Genomic DNA, 17173 nt, shown 5'->3' on the forward strand with positions numbered 1-17173 from the left:
TGGTCAGAGGTGAGTCTCACTTTAATACGAGAAGCTGGAATTTAAAGTGTCTCCATTGAGCTTTAATTGAGAACAAGATGTTGAAGATGGTTAGGAGGCTTTGTGGTTGATATGGAGTGGTTATCTATTGAGATTGTGGAGGTTAGGGTTTGATAAGTGGTTCTCATCTTGGGATAATTTTGTACCAAGGGGACACTAGGCAATGTCTAGAGACAGTTCTGGTTTTTCCAAAGCGGGGTGTGTGTGTGTGTGTGTGTGTGTGTGTGTGTGTGTGTAATACTCCGGATGTCTAGTGCCAGGGGTGCTACTGAACATTTTATAATGCATGAAATAGCACCCAAAGCGAAGAATTATCTGATCCAACTGTTAGTATTGCTGAGGCTGAGAAACCTGGGATAGTTGAACTACTTGTAAGAATGATGGAAGAATGAGAATGGTAGTAGATATCTGGAGAACCATTGAAAAAAGGTGGAGGGGCGCCTGGGTGGCCCAGTTGGTTAAGCGTTCGACTTCAGCCAGGTCACAATCTCGCGGTCCGGGAGTTCGAGCCCCGCGTCGGGCTCTGGGCTGATGGCTCGGAGCCTGGAGCCTGCTTCCGATTCTGTGTCTCCCTCTCTCTCTGCCCCTCCCCCGTTCATGCTCTGTCTCTCTCTGTCCCAAAAATAAATAAACGTTGAAAAAAAAAAAAAAGAAAAGAAAAAAGGTGGAGAAGGAGGACCCACCCAGGGCATGGGCATGCCAGATGATGGGAGATTCAAAGATGTACATTTGTGGGTGGCAGTTTGTGAGAAAATGGAGGAGTCAGTCCATGGGGAACTGGATTTGGGGTACAAATTTGTAAAGGATTCCTGGCTTAAACTCTTGTAAAGCAAATACAGGGAGAATGAAAGCAAGGGATTTTTATAAGAAAGCATATGCTATTTTCCACTTGCTTTTGAAGTCGCATTTCAGTTACCCTTAAATAAAAGACTTTATAGCTCTTTCCTTTGAAGTTTCCAGATAAACGCAATGAAGATTAATACTGGTTTGAAGGAATAGATCTCTGACATGGGGACGTTACATGAGAAGTCCTTGTTTTCTCCATAATCTTCCATGGTTCTTGCATTTCTCATGTTTTCTTTTCTTTTGGTTTTCCCAAAACAGATAATACCAGTTACCTCTTCAGGTCAAACTCATAGAGCTGACTGTCTCTTCTGTCTACACCACATGTAAGAGGTACTCTCTGTTTTGGTTTAATTAAAATAGACCTTCTAAACAATTGTGACCTTCACTACATCATTTCTTTAGTACTACACTACTGAACATTTATTTCCTTTACATGATACACCATTTACAATCCCTGCCTTTTGGAATATTGAAGGAGTTGGAATATTTGATAGGTTCTGAGACCTCCTAATCTATTTTTTATTTGGATGGCTAGATATTCTTTTCACACTGACTTAATAACACTGAAAAAGAATTGATTTAACTTATTTTTCTGCATATCAAATTGGCTAAACCTTTCAATTCTGTACAGGAAAGTCAATACTGAATGGCTTTTAAGATAATATCAATGTATGTGATGCATTCACCTATAGTTCAGATGGATTGCAAACAGGTCATCTGGGCCATACACACTTCCAGATTCCTGTGCTCTGCACTTACTATTTCATAATGTTTCATAGAAAATTCCAAACAGATTACCATCAAATGAAAGTTGATGGCTCACTTGTTGAAGATCACAAATAGACTAATTTATTTTAATTTCCAAACCTCATATATCTTCTAATAAATCAGATGTACAAAGGAAGACATGTGTCTTTTAAAAAATTAGTACTACTTGGGGCGCCTGGGTGCCTCAGTCAGTTAAGTGTCCGATTTCAGCTCTGGTCATGATCTCACGGTCCGTGAGTTCAAGCCCCACTCGGGGCTCTGTGCTAACAGCTCGGAGCCTGGAGCCTGCTTCAGATTCTGTGTCTCCCTCTCTCTCTGCCCCTCCCCTGTTCATGCTCTGTCTCTGTCTCAAAAATAAATAAACATTAAAAAAATTTTAAAACAAATAAAAGTAAATAAAAATATGCTATACATTCAGAAAAAAATGAAAAGATTAAAAATTAGTACTACAGGAATGAGAAGGTATTTAAATAACTCCCCTCCATCTTCAGTCTCAGTACTTAGAGCTCTCCTAAAATGATAATAAGACTAATGATAGAAGAACAAAGACAACGATATAGAACTTTCTAGCACCATGTGTCATCTATATGTATTATCATAGAGATCTGTAACTACTTTAGGTTCATAATATTTATTCAATTCAAAAAAGGGATTAACTTTCTCCCCTACACAGATGAACAGTTACAGCTTTTAGCACTTTAGTAAGTGATTGGACTAATCCACATTCAATTGCATGCTTCTTGCAAACATTTTGACGTTTTATGTACAAGTAGTAAGTATATTATCATTTTAAAAATATATCTTCTCTTTCTGGTGAAATTAAGAAAGACACATACTAGTTATTTTACATATATCAACAACATTTACCTTAACAAATGATGATTTAGAAAACTTACCAGCAGGTGTTATAGTTCATCATATTCGTTTTTAATTGGCACTATTTGGGCAAAGGTAGTATCTATCTCTCTTGTTTATGCAGTACTAAGTCATTAGGCTTATTTAAAAATGCCACCCTTCTAGGGGCGCCTGGGTGGCTCAGTCGGTTGGGCATCTGACTTCGGCTCAGGTCACAATCTTGCAGCTTGTGAGTTCGCGCCCCGTGACAGGCTCTATTGCGGGCAGCTCAGAGCCTGGAGCCTGCTTCTGATTCTGTCTCCCTATCTCTCTGCTCCTCCCTTATTCACTCTCTCTCTCTCTCTCTCTCTCTCTCTCAGAAATTAATAAACATTAAAAAAAAAATTTTTTTAATGCCACCCCTCTATATTCTACATTCTCTTTCCTGTTTTCTTTTTCTCCATAGCACTCGGACCATCTAACATAATATATAATTAACTTTGGTTTTTATTGCTTATATGTTATTACCCTCTAGAATGTAATTTCCACTATGGTGAGAATATTGGTGTGTTTTATTCATTGCTGTTCCTCCCATGCACATCTTAGGCACCTGATACATACTTGCTGAGGAGCGCCTGGGTAGCTGTTGGTTAAGTGTACAACTCTTGATTTTGGCTCCGGTCATGATCTCATGATTGACGAGATGGAGCCCCGTGTAGGGCTCCGTGAGGACAGCGCAGAGCCTGCTTAGGATTTTCTCTCTCTGCCCCTCCCCCGCGCATGCACACTCCTGCACTCTCAAAATAAATAAACTTTTTTTTTAACATTTATTTATTTTTGAGAGACACAGAGAGGCAGAGTATGAGCATGGGAGGGGCAGAGAGAGAGGGAGACACAGAATTCAAAGCAGGCTGCAGGCTCCGAGCTGTCAGCACAGAGCCTGAGGCAGGCCTGAACTCACAAACCGTGAGATCATGACCTGAGCCGAAGTCAGACGCTCAACTGACTGAGCCACCCAGGCGCCCCTCAAAATAAATAAAGTTTAAAAAAAATACTTACTTGTTGAATGGTTGTGGTTGTTACATAAATCAATCTAATGGCAAATCTAATGGCACCATTAAGAAAGAGATTATCTTCACTGACTTTTCAAAAAACAATTTTACTATTTTTAATTACTTGATTTGCTTTAATTTCTTCACATATCACCTTTTTAAAAGCTTTTCATGAGAAGCACAGTACTGTGCAATTCTATTTCAAGCAGTCTGGACTCCCACACCACTGCAAATTCTTTACTCATCTAGCTACTATTTGCATATGGATCCCTCAGAGGTTTATAGCATTCAATCCTTTTCTAACCTACATGGCTTTCTGGGTCATTGGGGAAATGATTTAGCTCTCTGGTGAGCTTAATAAAGAAGTCAAATGTACTGGAATAAATAAAAAACTACCAAGTAGGCAATGCTCACCTTTGTTCTTTTCATAGGTGTTTGCATGACTACTTTCTACAACATTAAATTTGCAGTTGTGGCAAAAAAGTGACTTCTGTCTTAAAATTCAATATTACTTGTGTTGTACTTGAAGAGATACTTTAACAAAAGGTCAGTTGGGTGTGGGTTGTAATAGAGCAACAACACTTCCATTGGTATAAACTCTCGCCATGCTAGACCAATAAAAGCCATAATGTGAAAATATGAATAATCCCCCAAATAATTCTCAGTGCACTTTAGGATTCATTACATGGTCTTTTAAATCTGGCTTGTCTTTTTACATACCTACTGCTTGCGTTAATAATAAAATTAATTTCTGAGTAACATATTGGTCGGGCACTTCTTGAAAACAGGAACCACATCTTATCTTGAAACAACCAAAGCACTTAGCCCATTGCCTTGCATGTGGTAAGTCCTAAATGAATTTTGAATGAATATATCCTTGGATGGGTGAGGAAAAGATGTAGAAGTTGAAGACAAGACTGACCAAGGAAATCAAAATAAAAGATCATCAATACTTTTTCATTTTAAATTATGAATATTTGATATTGGGTCTTACCAAATAAAGAAGGCAGAAATCATCTACTTTCTCAAGCTATCCCATGAGAATAAACTATTTCAACCTACATTGTAATTCAAACTTCTAAATGAAGATTTTTACATTAGTTTATTATTATAATAAGCTGTTTTGTTTTTTTCTTTTCCAGACATAGGACTCTAAACAACATAGAAAAGGTCCTCAACTATCTTTCTGCTCATTCATATGAACTGTCATTTTATTGAGCCCATATTTTCCAACAAAAGGATAATTTGTTTCACTGTACTTTGGGAAAGTCAGGGAATGAGATTCAAAGAATTGTAGCAGGATTGATGATTAGCTATCTTTCTAAACTATTTGTATATATGCATACATGTTGCAACCAAAGATACAAAATAAATGAAAAGTTTGCAAAGTAGGTGTGCATGCTTTATCAAATCAGAAATAAAATTTTATAAGGATGCCTAGGGGCACCTGGGTGGCTCAGTCGGTTAAGCGTCTGACTTCCGCTCAGGTAATGATCTCGCAGTTTGTGAGTTCGAGCCCTGAGTCTGGCTCTGTGCTTACAGCTCGGAGCCTGGAGCCTGCTTCGGATTCTGTGTCTCCCCATCTCTCTGTCTCTCCCATGCTCATGCTCTGTCTCTCAATAATAAACATTAAAAAAACTTATAAGGATGCCTATATTTTTATGTTAATAGTGCTACCCTTTATAAAAGCGAAGCAAATTTTAATAACCAATGATTTTCTCCTGAAACAATATTTTCTTTTAACCATCCCCAATTGAACTAAACAATATATTTCTGGTATAAATGTTTTTTTTTTAATTTTGAAGAGATCTTGTTAAAATATGTATTTTAAGTAAACATGTGTCCTTATTATCCAATTACACATTAGCAACAACTTGCAACAGTTACATAGTTATATTTCAGATCTGTAAAAGCATGTAAATAATAATGTAGGAACTGCTAACCTTGAGATCTCATGAACTCCAGTATCTTCCTGAAGACTCTATGCTTCTGAAAACATCATTTCAGTCAGTTGATATCTCCTTATTTTTTCCTTAAAAAAGAAAACATGTCTCAATATGTCACATAAGGTTATATTTTCAACCTTGGTATAATATACACATGGTATAAATATAATGTGACACAGGAAAATCAATAGGAATCGTGGAATATAAACAAGGCATTAAATACAGAACTAAATGATCAGACTGTATATAATTTAGCAGAAAGAATATCCATCCTAGAATAAGAAATTAGCAAATTTCTAATCAATGAACACATATTACTATGGGAATGAAGTTAAGGAAATTCCATCTTATTAATCAGCATTACACTAGATTTTAATAACTTTCCAGTCTCCAGGAGTTTCATTATCTTAAAGACAAACAAAAATCCAGAAAAAACAACCAAAATATCATAGCTAAATCAATGATAACAATCAGGATAAATATTTATTATGTTTTTTGATTTGCTTAAAGGAAACTATTTAATTGTAAAATTATATCAAACATTAATATGTCCTGGTTTTAAGATACCTTACTTAGGCTTTTAAGAAAAATCTTGTTTTTAAAATTAGAGTGCCATAAATTAAAATGATTAGTGCAATAATTTTAAAAGGTGACAACATCCTCACAACAATTATATCCTCGAATTTTCTCAAACTAAAATGTATATAATCACTTTTTCTAAGGAATGAATGAAATTTCCATTCTTTTTTATTTGTCATATACAAATATAAAAGTTTTCCTTAGAGATGAGATAGAGAAATTTGTGAAGTGTGGTTAATGTATTATTTCCACAGTAGCCAGAAGTGAACACAGACCATAACCAATAATAATATGTAGTATATAAAACCTGTAAATGGGTTACTTGAATGAAGAAATAGCCTGAGTAAAGAACATAGGCTGTTTTGTTCATACAAGCTTAAAACATCAAAATCTTTAAGGAAAAAAAATGCCTCAGGAACATTGTACATCTGGAAGCCTCTTTCTACCTTTAAACATTGTGTATATTTACACAGAAATGCATGGATACATGGATTTAGAACAGACTAGAGTATCTGTGGTACTCATAAGTTTTATCAAATTACGGTTAGAATTATAGAGCTAACTAGAGGGGCACCTGGGTGGCTCAGTCAGTTGAGCATCTGACTCTTGATTTCAACTCAGGTCACAATCTCACATTTCATGAGATGGAGCTCCACATCAGGCTCTTGAGCTGTCAGCAAGGAGGTTGCTTGGGATTCTCTCTCCTGCTCTCTCTGCCCCTCCCCCATTCATTTGCTCACACTCTCTCTCTCACAATAAACATTTACAAAAAAAAAAAAAAGGAAGAATTATAGAGCACATTAGAGGTTATTGAGTCACTTTGGTTAGCAGAAGAATTTGAGAAATTTTGGGAAGATTGATTCAAAATTCAATTTTAAGTATAATTTTAAGTATCTTAAACTCCGTTGAGAACATTATACCCTCAAATGATGACATACTAAAGACCACTGAAACAATTATTTCTATCACCTGTTGCACTCATTTTGAGGTATATTTCAGAATATAACTTCTTCTGTTTTCTCTGTTAATGATAAATACATATCCTAAGATTGCAGGTCAAGCAAATATACTAACAGATCTCTACCTGCTTATAATCTGTCCAACGAATTAAAACTTTAAAAATTATTTGCAATTAAAACAAAATAATAAAAATAAATAGATGCTGAGTTGACTATGTCTATAAATGTCATGCATAATCTCAACTCAAACTTTCTGGTTAATGAAGATGAATTCATATTATTTAAATGTCACTTTTAACTATTAAGGTATGGTTTAAAATTTTATCCTAAAAACAAAAAGTGTTTGTTGTTATAAAAAAAAAAGTAAGGAAATTGCTCTCTAGTTCAGTCTCCCTATTTTATACATACAAAAATTGATTGCTATATATTTGATATGCAGCTAAATCTGTAGGAAGAGATTAAGTATTTTGGGGCCACTGATTGTTAAAATTGAAATTGAAAACATAATTGTCTTTTATAACCAAATAAATAAAAGACTTTTCATAGGCATTTAAGTAGTCTATTGAAAAAAACAAAAGTATCTAAATTTACATACCTATAATTACCCTGTAATTTAGACAGAGGCCAAAGGACCCTTGGTAATGGAAAAAAGGAACCCAAACTCTGACCTGTTTGAAAATCAAGTATATAAACATATATTTGATGGACAGGATTGACCCTAACTGAGACCAGTCAAGCCCTGGGAGGAGTCCATCATAAAGCAAGAATAATTCTGGAAGAGAAAGTCATATTCAAAGCAAAGTTCCAAGATTGGACACCTGAGGATCAGTGCTACTTCTGGGTACAATGTGCAGTAGTTGATGCTGGAAACCATTTCAACCTAGCACCCTATTTCTGGAGATTTGACCTGGGGACATGGGCTGTGTGAGACTGTGTAAGGAAATGTGTGTGCACTTATGCGAGAGAGAATTTAAAGAGTTGTGCTAAGATCTGTGGATCAATAGCACTCACTCTGAGACCCAGTCAACTTTGTAAAGAAAAAATATCTAGGTAATATATCTCAGGAAGATCTAGGGGCTCTTATTCTTCCTCTGCAAGCCCCTCTGGGCACATCAGTGGTGGTCTACACAAGATTTGTGGGCACTGTCATTTTCCAGGATTCCAGGAATTCTGTGTCTATGAAGTAATCATGACCTGAGTTGGATACTCCTAGCATAGCCTGTTATTATACCAGTACTTGAATGGGATCCCAGTTCTATGGGTGACCTGAGCTATGACAAGTGATACCTGGGACTGATTTGTGGACAAAAAGAACCATCCCAGACACTAAGAAAAATAGTCAAGGTGAGTGAAATTTATGGAAGACTAGGAACATGTATACTACTGGAAATGCAACATTATTTGCCGTCATCAATTCTTTGTGGCATTCATCTAAAGAACCCCAGTTTATGATTTTAATTACAATAAAAAATAACAGTGGCATAAATCTATGTTATCATTTAGAATTGTGCACCTAACATTTATGGTTCATATCTGGTGTTTTCTAATATCTGAGGTTCAATTAAGAAACGCCCTGAGAAATACAAATCAAAACCACAATGAGATACCACCTCAAACCTGTCACAATGGCTAAAATTAACAACTCAGGAAGCAAGAGATGTTCATGAGGATGTGGAGAAAGGGGAGCCCTTTTGCACTGTTGATGGGAATATAAACTGTTGCAGCCACTCTGGAAAACAATATGTAGGTTCCTCAAAAAATTAAAAATGAAATTACCCTATGACCCAGCAATTGTGTATTAGGAATTTATCCAAAGGATACAAAAATGCTGATTTGAAGGGGCACATGCACCCTAATGTTTATAGCAGCACTATCAACAACAGCCAAATTATGGAAAGAACCTAAATGTCCATCAACTGATGAATGGATTAAGAAGATGTAGTATATATGGGGCAGCTGGATGGCTCAGTCAGTTGGGCATCTGATTTAGGCTCAAGTCATAATCTCATGGCTGGTGTTTGAGCCCTGTGTCAGGCTCGAGCCCCATGTAGGGCTCTGTGCTGACAGCTCAGAGCCTGAACCCTGTTTCAGATTCTGTGTCTCCCTCTCTCTCTCTGCCCCTACCTTGCTCACGCTCTGTCTCTCTCTCTCTAAAAAATAAATAAACATTTAAAAATATATAAAAAAAAGGGCACCTGGGTGGCTCAGTTGGTTGAGCGACCGACTTCGGCTCAGGTCATGATCTCACAGTTTGTGAGTTCGAGCCCTGCATCGGGCTCTGTGCTGATAGCTCAGAGCCTGGAGCCTGCTTCAGATTCTGTGTCTCCCCCTCTCTCTGCCCCTCCCCCACTCATGCTCTGTGTGTATGTGTGTGTCTCTCTCTCAATAATAAGTAAATGTTAAAAAAAATCTTTTTAAATCAAAAAAATAAAAATATATTCAAAAAAGGAGATGTCAGGGGCGCCTGGGTGGCTCAGTCGGTTGAGCGTCTGACTTTGGCTCAGGTCATGATCTCACGGTCCGTGAGTTCGAGCCTCACGTCGGGCTCTGTGCTGACAGCTCAGAGCCTGGAGCCTGTTTCAGATTCTGTGTCTCCCTCTCTCTGACCCTCCCCCGTTCATGCTCTGTCTCTCTCTGTCTCAAAAATAAGTAAATATTAAAAAAAAAAGGAGACGTCATATATATATGTGTGTGTGTGTGTGTGTGTGTGTATATATATATATATATATATATATATATATATATATATATAATACTACTCGGTGATAAAAAATAATGAAATCTTACCACTTGCCAACACTGTGGATGGAACTAGAGGGTATTGTGCTAAGCAAAGTCAGTCAGTCAGAGAAAGACAGATATGATATGATTTCATGCATATGTGCAATTTGAGAAACTCAACAGATGAACATAGGGGAAGGGAAGGAAAAACAAGATAAAAACAGAGAGGGAGGCAAACCATAACAGACTCTTAAATACAGAGAACAAACCGAGGGTTGCTGGAGGGGAGGCGGGTGGAGGATCCATTAAATGGGTGATGGGTATTAAGGAGGGCACTTTTCAGGATGAGCACTGAGTGTCATATGTAAGATGAATCACTGGATTCTACTCTTGAAGCCAAGACTACACTGTAGGCTACCTAACTTGAATTTAAATTAAGAAGAAAAAAAAGAAATTCTCTGAAACCCAGTTTTTCACTTTTAGAAATTCCTACAGTATTGCAGAGCTAGAGGGAATGATGAATATCACCTCTCCTTGTTTCAAGTTCCTTGGCTTCCTGGTTGCCTATGGACATTACTGCAAACCACCCTCCAAATCCTAGCGGCCAATTGGAGTGGCAAGGGTCAAGGCACTCTCCCATGTTTGCCAACATTTTCTCTAAAGGGCATCATTGGTAGGTCAGAGGCACAAAGCTCTTGTTGACATGTTTTAGTCAATAGTCATGCTAGATTTCACTGAGGTTACTGAAGGTCACATCGCAGTGATAGCCTTGACCGAGCTATAAGATCAGCTTGTGTTATTTTTAATGGGTGATTCATTGATTAACTATAAGGAAATATAACTTAAGACACTCTTATCTTGTTCCTGTGCTAAAAAAACAAAACAACCTAGTATCTCTTGCATGCGATGAGCACTGAGTGTCATATGTAAGTGATGAATCACTAAATTCTACTCCTGAAACTAATATTACACTATATGTCACTGACTAAAATTTAAATTAGAACTTGAAATATTAAAAAAATCTTTTGCAGATGCTGAGTTTTTGAGAATAAAGTTGTTCGTCTCAGAATCACAGAATTTGAGACTCCCAAGCCAGTCATTTCTGCATGTCTGGAAGCCTGGCTCATTTCAGTTTCAGAATGTCAAAAGGAAATGTCCATTTGTGAACACAAGTAAAGAAATGTGAATTTGCTGTTCACTGTTTCTAAGGTGATAAAAATACTTTTAAGTTCAGTGCAATAGTTTAATTGCATTTGCAACTGCATCTTAAAATATGGTATTGCATTATTAATACGCCCTCATCCAGTAAAGCATCATTCTCTCTGAAGGACAGCTCCCTGACAGGAACAAAGGACGTAGGGCAAAAGCATCTAGCAGGAAAGACCAATCCACCATGTAAAGTTTGATGCTATTTTTCTAAAAGAAAAAAAAACACACTGACAGTCATATTGATTCTATTTAGACTTATTTCTTAAGTATCAATATCACTCTAATTTTGTACCTTCACACACACTTAAGTGCAGTTATCAAAATATATGCAGTATCTACTCACTAAACATCAAAGAATGAATTTCCATGTTTTCCTAACATGTGTTGAACTGTAATAAAGTAGTATCACATGACCAAAAAAGTTTTCTAAAACGATGATAGCACTTATTCATTCTATTTCAGTAAAGTGGACAAGAGTTATCAAAACAAATTAAATCAGTTCTAATGAGGCTATTTATGTATCAGGTATTCACCATGGGATTCTTCCACTCAATCAGCTGTGCTCAAAGGTTTACAAACAATTGTCTAAAATTGCTCAGATAGATCTCTAACACATGGCAAAAGACATAACTATAATTGTGGGAAATTTGCAAGAATTACAAGAAAATCTAGGTGAAAATTCAGGGAAAAATTTTTAAACCTAAAGAGGTATATAATATTCTAAAAAAATTTTAAATTAATGAGATTGACCAAAAAAGTGGTACAAACTTGATTAGAGCGAGTAAAAGGGATTAAAAAGGTGTTTCAGGCTCTAGGATCACAAGAGTACTTAGGATCAGTGGGTCACAGGGAAGCCTTAAAGAACCTTTATAACAAGGTATGGTATATGTACTCACCTCCAAGACTTTTCTCTCTTTCTACAAATCAGCATGAAAAAAAAATCACTTGGTTAAATTCAGCTCTCTTCCTACTACGACTCTACCCTCATAGCTGAACAGATAATCATGACTAGAGAAAATGTAGGATGTTGAATCACTGGCATAACTATTGATATATGACCACAGACTTCAAGTGGTCCTCAGTAACACCTGACATTCTTTATCACATTCCCCTTATTAATTCACCCTTTACCCCTATGACACCACTAACAAAAGCACCTTTGCTTCTTTGTAACTCTCCAACATTTCTTTCCATCTCCTCTCTCTCAGTTTATGGTAACAGCTTCTGAGAAAATTGGAAGAACAGTGATTCAATTTCCTCTTTTTTAAAAAACGTTTTTATTTATTTTTGAGAGAAAGAGCACACACACACAAACGGGGAAGGGGCAGAGAGAGAGGGGAATAGAGGATCCAAAGCAGGCTCTGAGCTGACAGCAGCAAGCCTGACACAGAGCTTGAACTTAGGAACCGTGAGATTAGGACCTGAGCCAAAGTCAGACGCTCAACTGACTGAGGCATGCAAGTGCCCCTCAATTTCCTCTCTTATCCATATCTTGTATACCTTTGATATTTGTGCCCATATAGTCAGTCTTCGATGCTGTCATAATGGAGAAACTTCTTTCTCCCACCTAAGATAAATCCCTTCTCTTAGATTCCATTTCCTCTCACTCAGTTTTAGGTCTTTGCTACTTGAATTATTTCCTCTTGCTCCTGCACCACTATTCCTCCTCACCCCCCATTTTACTGAGTTATCCCCATCTGTCTGCAAATATGTTGCAATGTCTCCAAACTTAAAAATCGCTTTTATTCAACACAGTACTGGAAGTCCTAGCCACAGCAATCAGAAAACAAAAAGAAAGAAGAAGGCATCCAAATTGGCAAGGAAGAAGTAAAACTTTCACTATTTGCAAATGACATGATACTGTATATAGGAAACCCAAAAGACTCTACCAAAAAACTACTAGAACTGATAAATGAATTAAATAAAGTTGTAGGATAAAAAAACAATGTACAGAAATCTGTTCCATTTCTATCTACTAATAATGAAGCAGCAGGAAGAGAAATAAGGAAACAATCTCAGGGTGCCTGGGTGGCTCAGTTGATTAAGCGTCCCACTTTGGCTCAGGTCATGATCTTGTGGGTAATGGGTTTGAGCCCCGCATCAAGCTCTGTGCTGACAGCTCAGAGCCTGGAGCCTGCTTCAGGATTCTGTGTCTCCCTAATTCTCTGCCGCTCCCCCTCTCACGTTCTGTCTGTCTCTGCCTCTAAAAAAAAATACATGTTAAAAAAAAATCTCATTTACAGTTGCATCAAAAATAAAATACCTAGGAATAAACATAACCAAAGAAAAGAAAGGCCCATACTCTGAAAACTATAAAACACTGATGAAAAGGGGCTCCTGGGTGGCTCAGTCACTTAAGCCTCTGACTTTGGCTCAGGTCATGATCTCACAGTTTATGAATTCGAGCCCCACATTGGGCTCTGCGCTGACAGCTCAGAGTTCAGAGCCTGGAGTCTGCTTCAGATTCTGTGTCTCCCTCTCTCTCTCTACCCTTCCCCCACTTGCTTGCACTCTGTCTCTCTCTCTCTCTCTCTCTCTCTCTCTCTCTCTCTCAAAAACAAATAAACATTTAAAAAAAGTAATAATAGGGGCGCCTGGGTGGCGCAGTCGGTTAAGCGTCCGACTTCAGCCAGGTCACGATCTCGCGGTCCGTGAGTTCGAGCCCCGCGTCGGGCTCTGGGCTGATGGCTCGGAGCCTGGAGCCTGTTTCCAATTCTGTGTCTCCCTCTCTCTCTGCCCCTTCCCCGTTCATGCTCTGTCTCTCTCTGTCCCAAAAATAAATAAAAAAATGTTAAAAAAAAAAAAGTAATAATAAAACACTGATGAAAAAAATTGAAGACAACACAAAGAAATGGAAAGACATTCCATGCTCATGGGTTGGGAGAACAAATATTGTTAAAATGTCTATACTACCCAAAGCAATCTACAGATATAATGCAATCCCTATCAAAATAACAACAGCAGTTTTCACAGAACTAGAACAAAAAAATCCTAAAATTTATATGGAAACACAAAGGACCCAAAATAGCCAAAGCAATCTTGGAAAAGAAAACAAAATTGGAGACATCACAATTCCAGACTTCAAGTTATATTACAAAGCTGTAGTAATCAAAACAGTATGGTACTGGCACAAAAAATAGACACATAGATCAAAGGAACAGAATACAAAACCCAGAAATAAACTCACAATTATATGGTCATTTAATCTTCAACAAAGGAGGAGAGAATATACAATGGAAAAAAGACAGACTCTTCAACAAATGGTGCTGGGAAAACTGGACAGCTACATGCAAAAGAAGGAAACTGGGCCACTTTTTTAAACTATACACACAAATAAGCTCAAAGTGTATTAAAGACATAAATGTGAGACCTGAAACCATAAAAATCCTAGAATAGAGCACAGGCAGTACTTTCTCTGACATCAGCCATAGCACCATTTTTCTAGATACAAGGCAAGGGAAATAAAAGCAAAAATAAACTATTGGGAGTACATCAAAATAAAATGCTCTGCACATCAAAGGAAGCAATCAAGAAAACTAAAAGGCAACCTACCAAATGGGAGAAGATACTTGCAAATGACATATTCAAAAAAGGGTTAATACCCAAAGTATATAAAAAATGGATACAACTCAATACCCACACTCCCCCAAAACAACCCACTTAAAAATGAGTAGAAGACATGAACAGACATTTCTTCAAAGAAGACATACAGATGGCCAACAGACACAGGGAAAGATGTTCAATATCATTCATCATCAGGGAAATGCAAATGAAAACCACAATTAGATATCATCTCATGCCTATCAGAATGGCTACACTCAAAAACACAAGAAACAACATGTGTTGGTGAGGATGTGGAGAAAAAGAAACCCTCATGAAGTGGTAGGAATGAAAAGTGGTATAGCCACTGTGAAAAATAATACGGAGTTTCCTCAAAAAGTTAAAAAGAGAACTACCTTACAATCCAGTAATCCCACTGCAGGGTATTTACCTCTCAAAATACAAAAACAGTAATTTGAAAGGATACATGCACCCCTGTGTTTATAACAGCATTACTTACAATAGCCAAATTAATGAAGCAGCCCAAGTGTCCATCAATAGATGAATGGATAAAGAAGATGTGGTATATATACACAACAGAATATTATTCAACCATAGGAAGGAATGAAATCTTGCCATATGCAGCAACATGGATGGAGTTAGAGAGTATTATGCCAAGTGAAGTAAGTCAGTCAGAAAAAGACAAATACCATATGTCTCACTCATATGTGGAATTTATGAAACAAAACAAATGAGCAAAAGAAAAAAGAGAGAGAGAGAAACCAAGAAATAGACTCTCTCTCTCTCTCGTTTTTTTTTTTTCTTAAGTAGGCTTCACACCCAGCACAGAGCTCAAAGCAGGCTTTGAACTCATGACCCTGAGATCAAGGCCAGAGCTGAGATCAAGAGTTGGACACTCAACCAACTAAGCCACCCTGGCACCCCAACAGACTCTTAATTGTATAGAACAGATGGTTACCAGAGGAGAAGTGGTTGGGGAGATGGGTGAAATAGGTGATGATGATTAAAGAGTACATTTATTATGATAAGTACTGAATAATGTATAGCATTGTTGAATCACTACATTGTACATCTGAAACTGATATAGCAGTGTATGTTAACTATACTGGAATTAAAATTAAAAATTTAATTAAAAAATTCCTTTACATCAGTTCTCTATCTCATCACCTTATTTCTCAACTCCATTTCTAAACTTAAAAAACTTGTTTGTTTGTTTGTTTTTTAATTTTAGAGAGAGAGAGGGAGAGCAAGAGCAGGGGAGAGGGGGAGAAAGAAAGAGAGAGAGAGAGAGAGAGAGAGAGAGAGAGAGAGAGAATCTCAAGCAAGCTCCATGCTTAGTGTGGAGCTGGACACGGGTCTCAATCCCACAACCGTGGGATCATAACCTGAACTGAAATCAAGAGTTGGACACTCATGCATCTCTCTCTGCCCCTCCTTTGCTCATGCTCTGTCTCTCTCTTTCTCTCAAAAATAAATAAGCATTAAAAAACTTTTTAATTAAAAAAAAAGATTTGGATACTCAAACAACTGAGCAACCCAGGCAGCCCTCTCAACTCCATTTTTTAATTAAATATTTATTTATTTATTTATTTATTTATTTATTTATTTATAATTTTTTTTTAAGTTCATTTATTTTGAGGAAGTGTGTGTGCACACATGCACAAGCGGGAGAGGGACAGAGAGAGGAAGAGATAGACTCCTAAGCAGGCTCCATGATCCATGCAGAGCCTGACATGGGGCTTGAACTCAGAGCCAAGAGATCATGACCTGGGCTGAGATCAAGAGTCGGCTGCTTAACTGACTGAGCCACAGAGGTGCCCCTCAACTCCATTTTATAGCACCTTCTCCAGAGAGGGTATTCTCCATTCCTCAGATGCTATTCTATATTGAACTCCTCCAAATTAGGCTTCGTTTTTATAACTCCACTGAAATAGTACTTATCAAGGTCAGCAGTGAACTTGGATATTGCCAAACAAAATGGTAAATTTTCTCTCAAGAGAGTTTGACTTAAATAATCACTTTCCCTTTTTTTTTACTTGGCTTCTAGGATACCATACACGAAGTAGGCTTGTCTTCTACCTCATTTGCTGTCCGTTCTTCTTTTTTTAAATGTTTTTCTATTTTTGAGAGAGAGAGGTAGAGAGAGGATCCAAAACAGGCTCTGTGCTGATATCAGACAATCCAATATGGGGCTCAAACCCACAAATTGCAAGATCATGACCTGAGCCAAAGTTAGATGCTTAACCAACTGAGCCACCCAGGTACCCCAACTTGGTGCCCTTTCTTAACCTCCTTGCTTAATTTCTTCCATTCTTTCTGAGATCTAAATCCTTTAGTAGACTAAGGTCTGAGACTTCTTCGCTGAGTCTTTCTTACAAAAACAGCCCTCTTCTCTGGGCTGTACATTCTTATATCTACTGTCTATTCCACAGCTCCACTTGAATGGCTAATACGCTTTTGAAAGTTAACATGTTAGTATAATAGTAATAATAATAAAATGAAAGAAAGGAAGAAAGGAAGGAAGCAAGGAAGGAAGGAAGGAAAAAAGAAAGGAGGAAGAAAGGGAGGGACAGAGGGAGGGAGAAAGAGACGGAGAAGAAGAAAGAAAACAGACTCCAGGCTTCCTCCTCCTACTCTAGTCTTTCCTGTTCCAGTAAAT

General features: G+C 37.4%; 1 protein-coding gene and 1 non-coding gene across 2 annotated transcripts in view; one reads left to right on the plus strand and one right to left on the minus strand.

The window, feature by feature from the left end:
• CSRNP3 (cysteine and serine rich nuclear protein 3) overlaps positions 1-17173 on the minus strand; it is a 185649-nt gene that overhangs the window by 150940 nt on the left and 17536 nt on the right. The window contains exon 2 of the mRNA XM_047873097.1: positions 5483-5571. Coding sequence (XP_047729053.1) covers positions 5483-5495 — 13 coding nt within the window. The 5' untranslated portion in view covers positions 5496-5571. The remainder of the gene's footprint in view (positions 1-5482; positions 5572-17173) is intronic.
• On the plus strand, positions 9486-9570 carry TRNAQ-UUG (transfer RNA glutamine (anticodon UUG)). Its single transcript has one exon. It is a non-coding gene; the product is annotated as a tRNA-Gln (tRNA).

The sequence above is a fragment of the Prionailurus viverrinus genome, chromosome C1, assembly GCF_022837055.1.
Source record: "Prionailurus viverrinus isolate Anna chromosome C1, UM_Priviv_1.0, whole genome shotgun sequence".
NCBI classification, from domain to species: domain Eukaryota; kingdom Metazoa; phylum Chordata; class Mammalia; order Carnivora; family Felidae; genus Prionailurus; species Prionailurus viverrinus.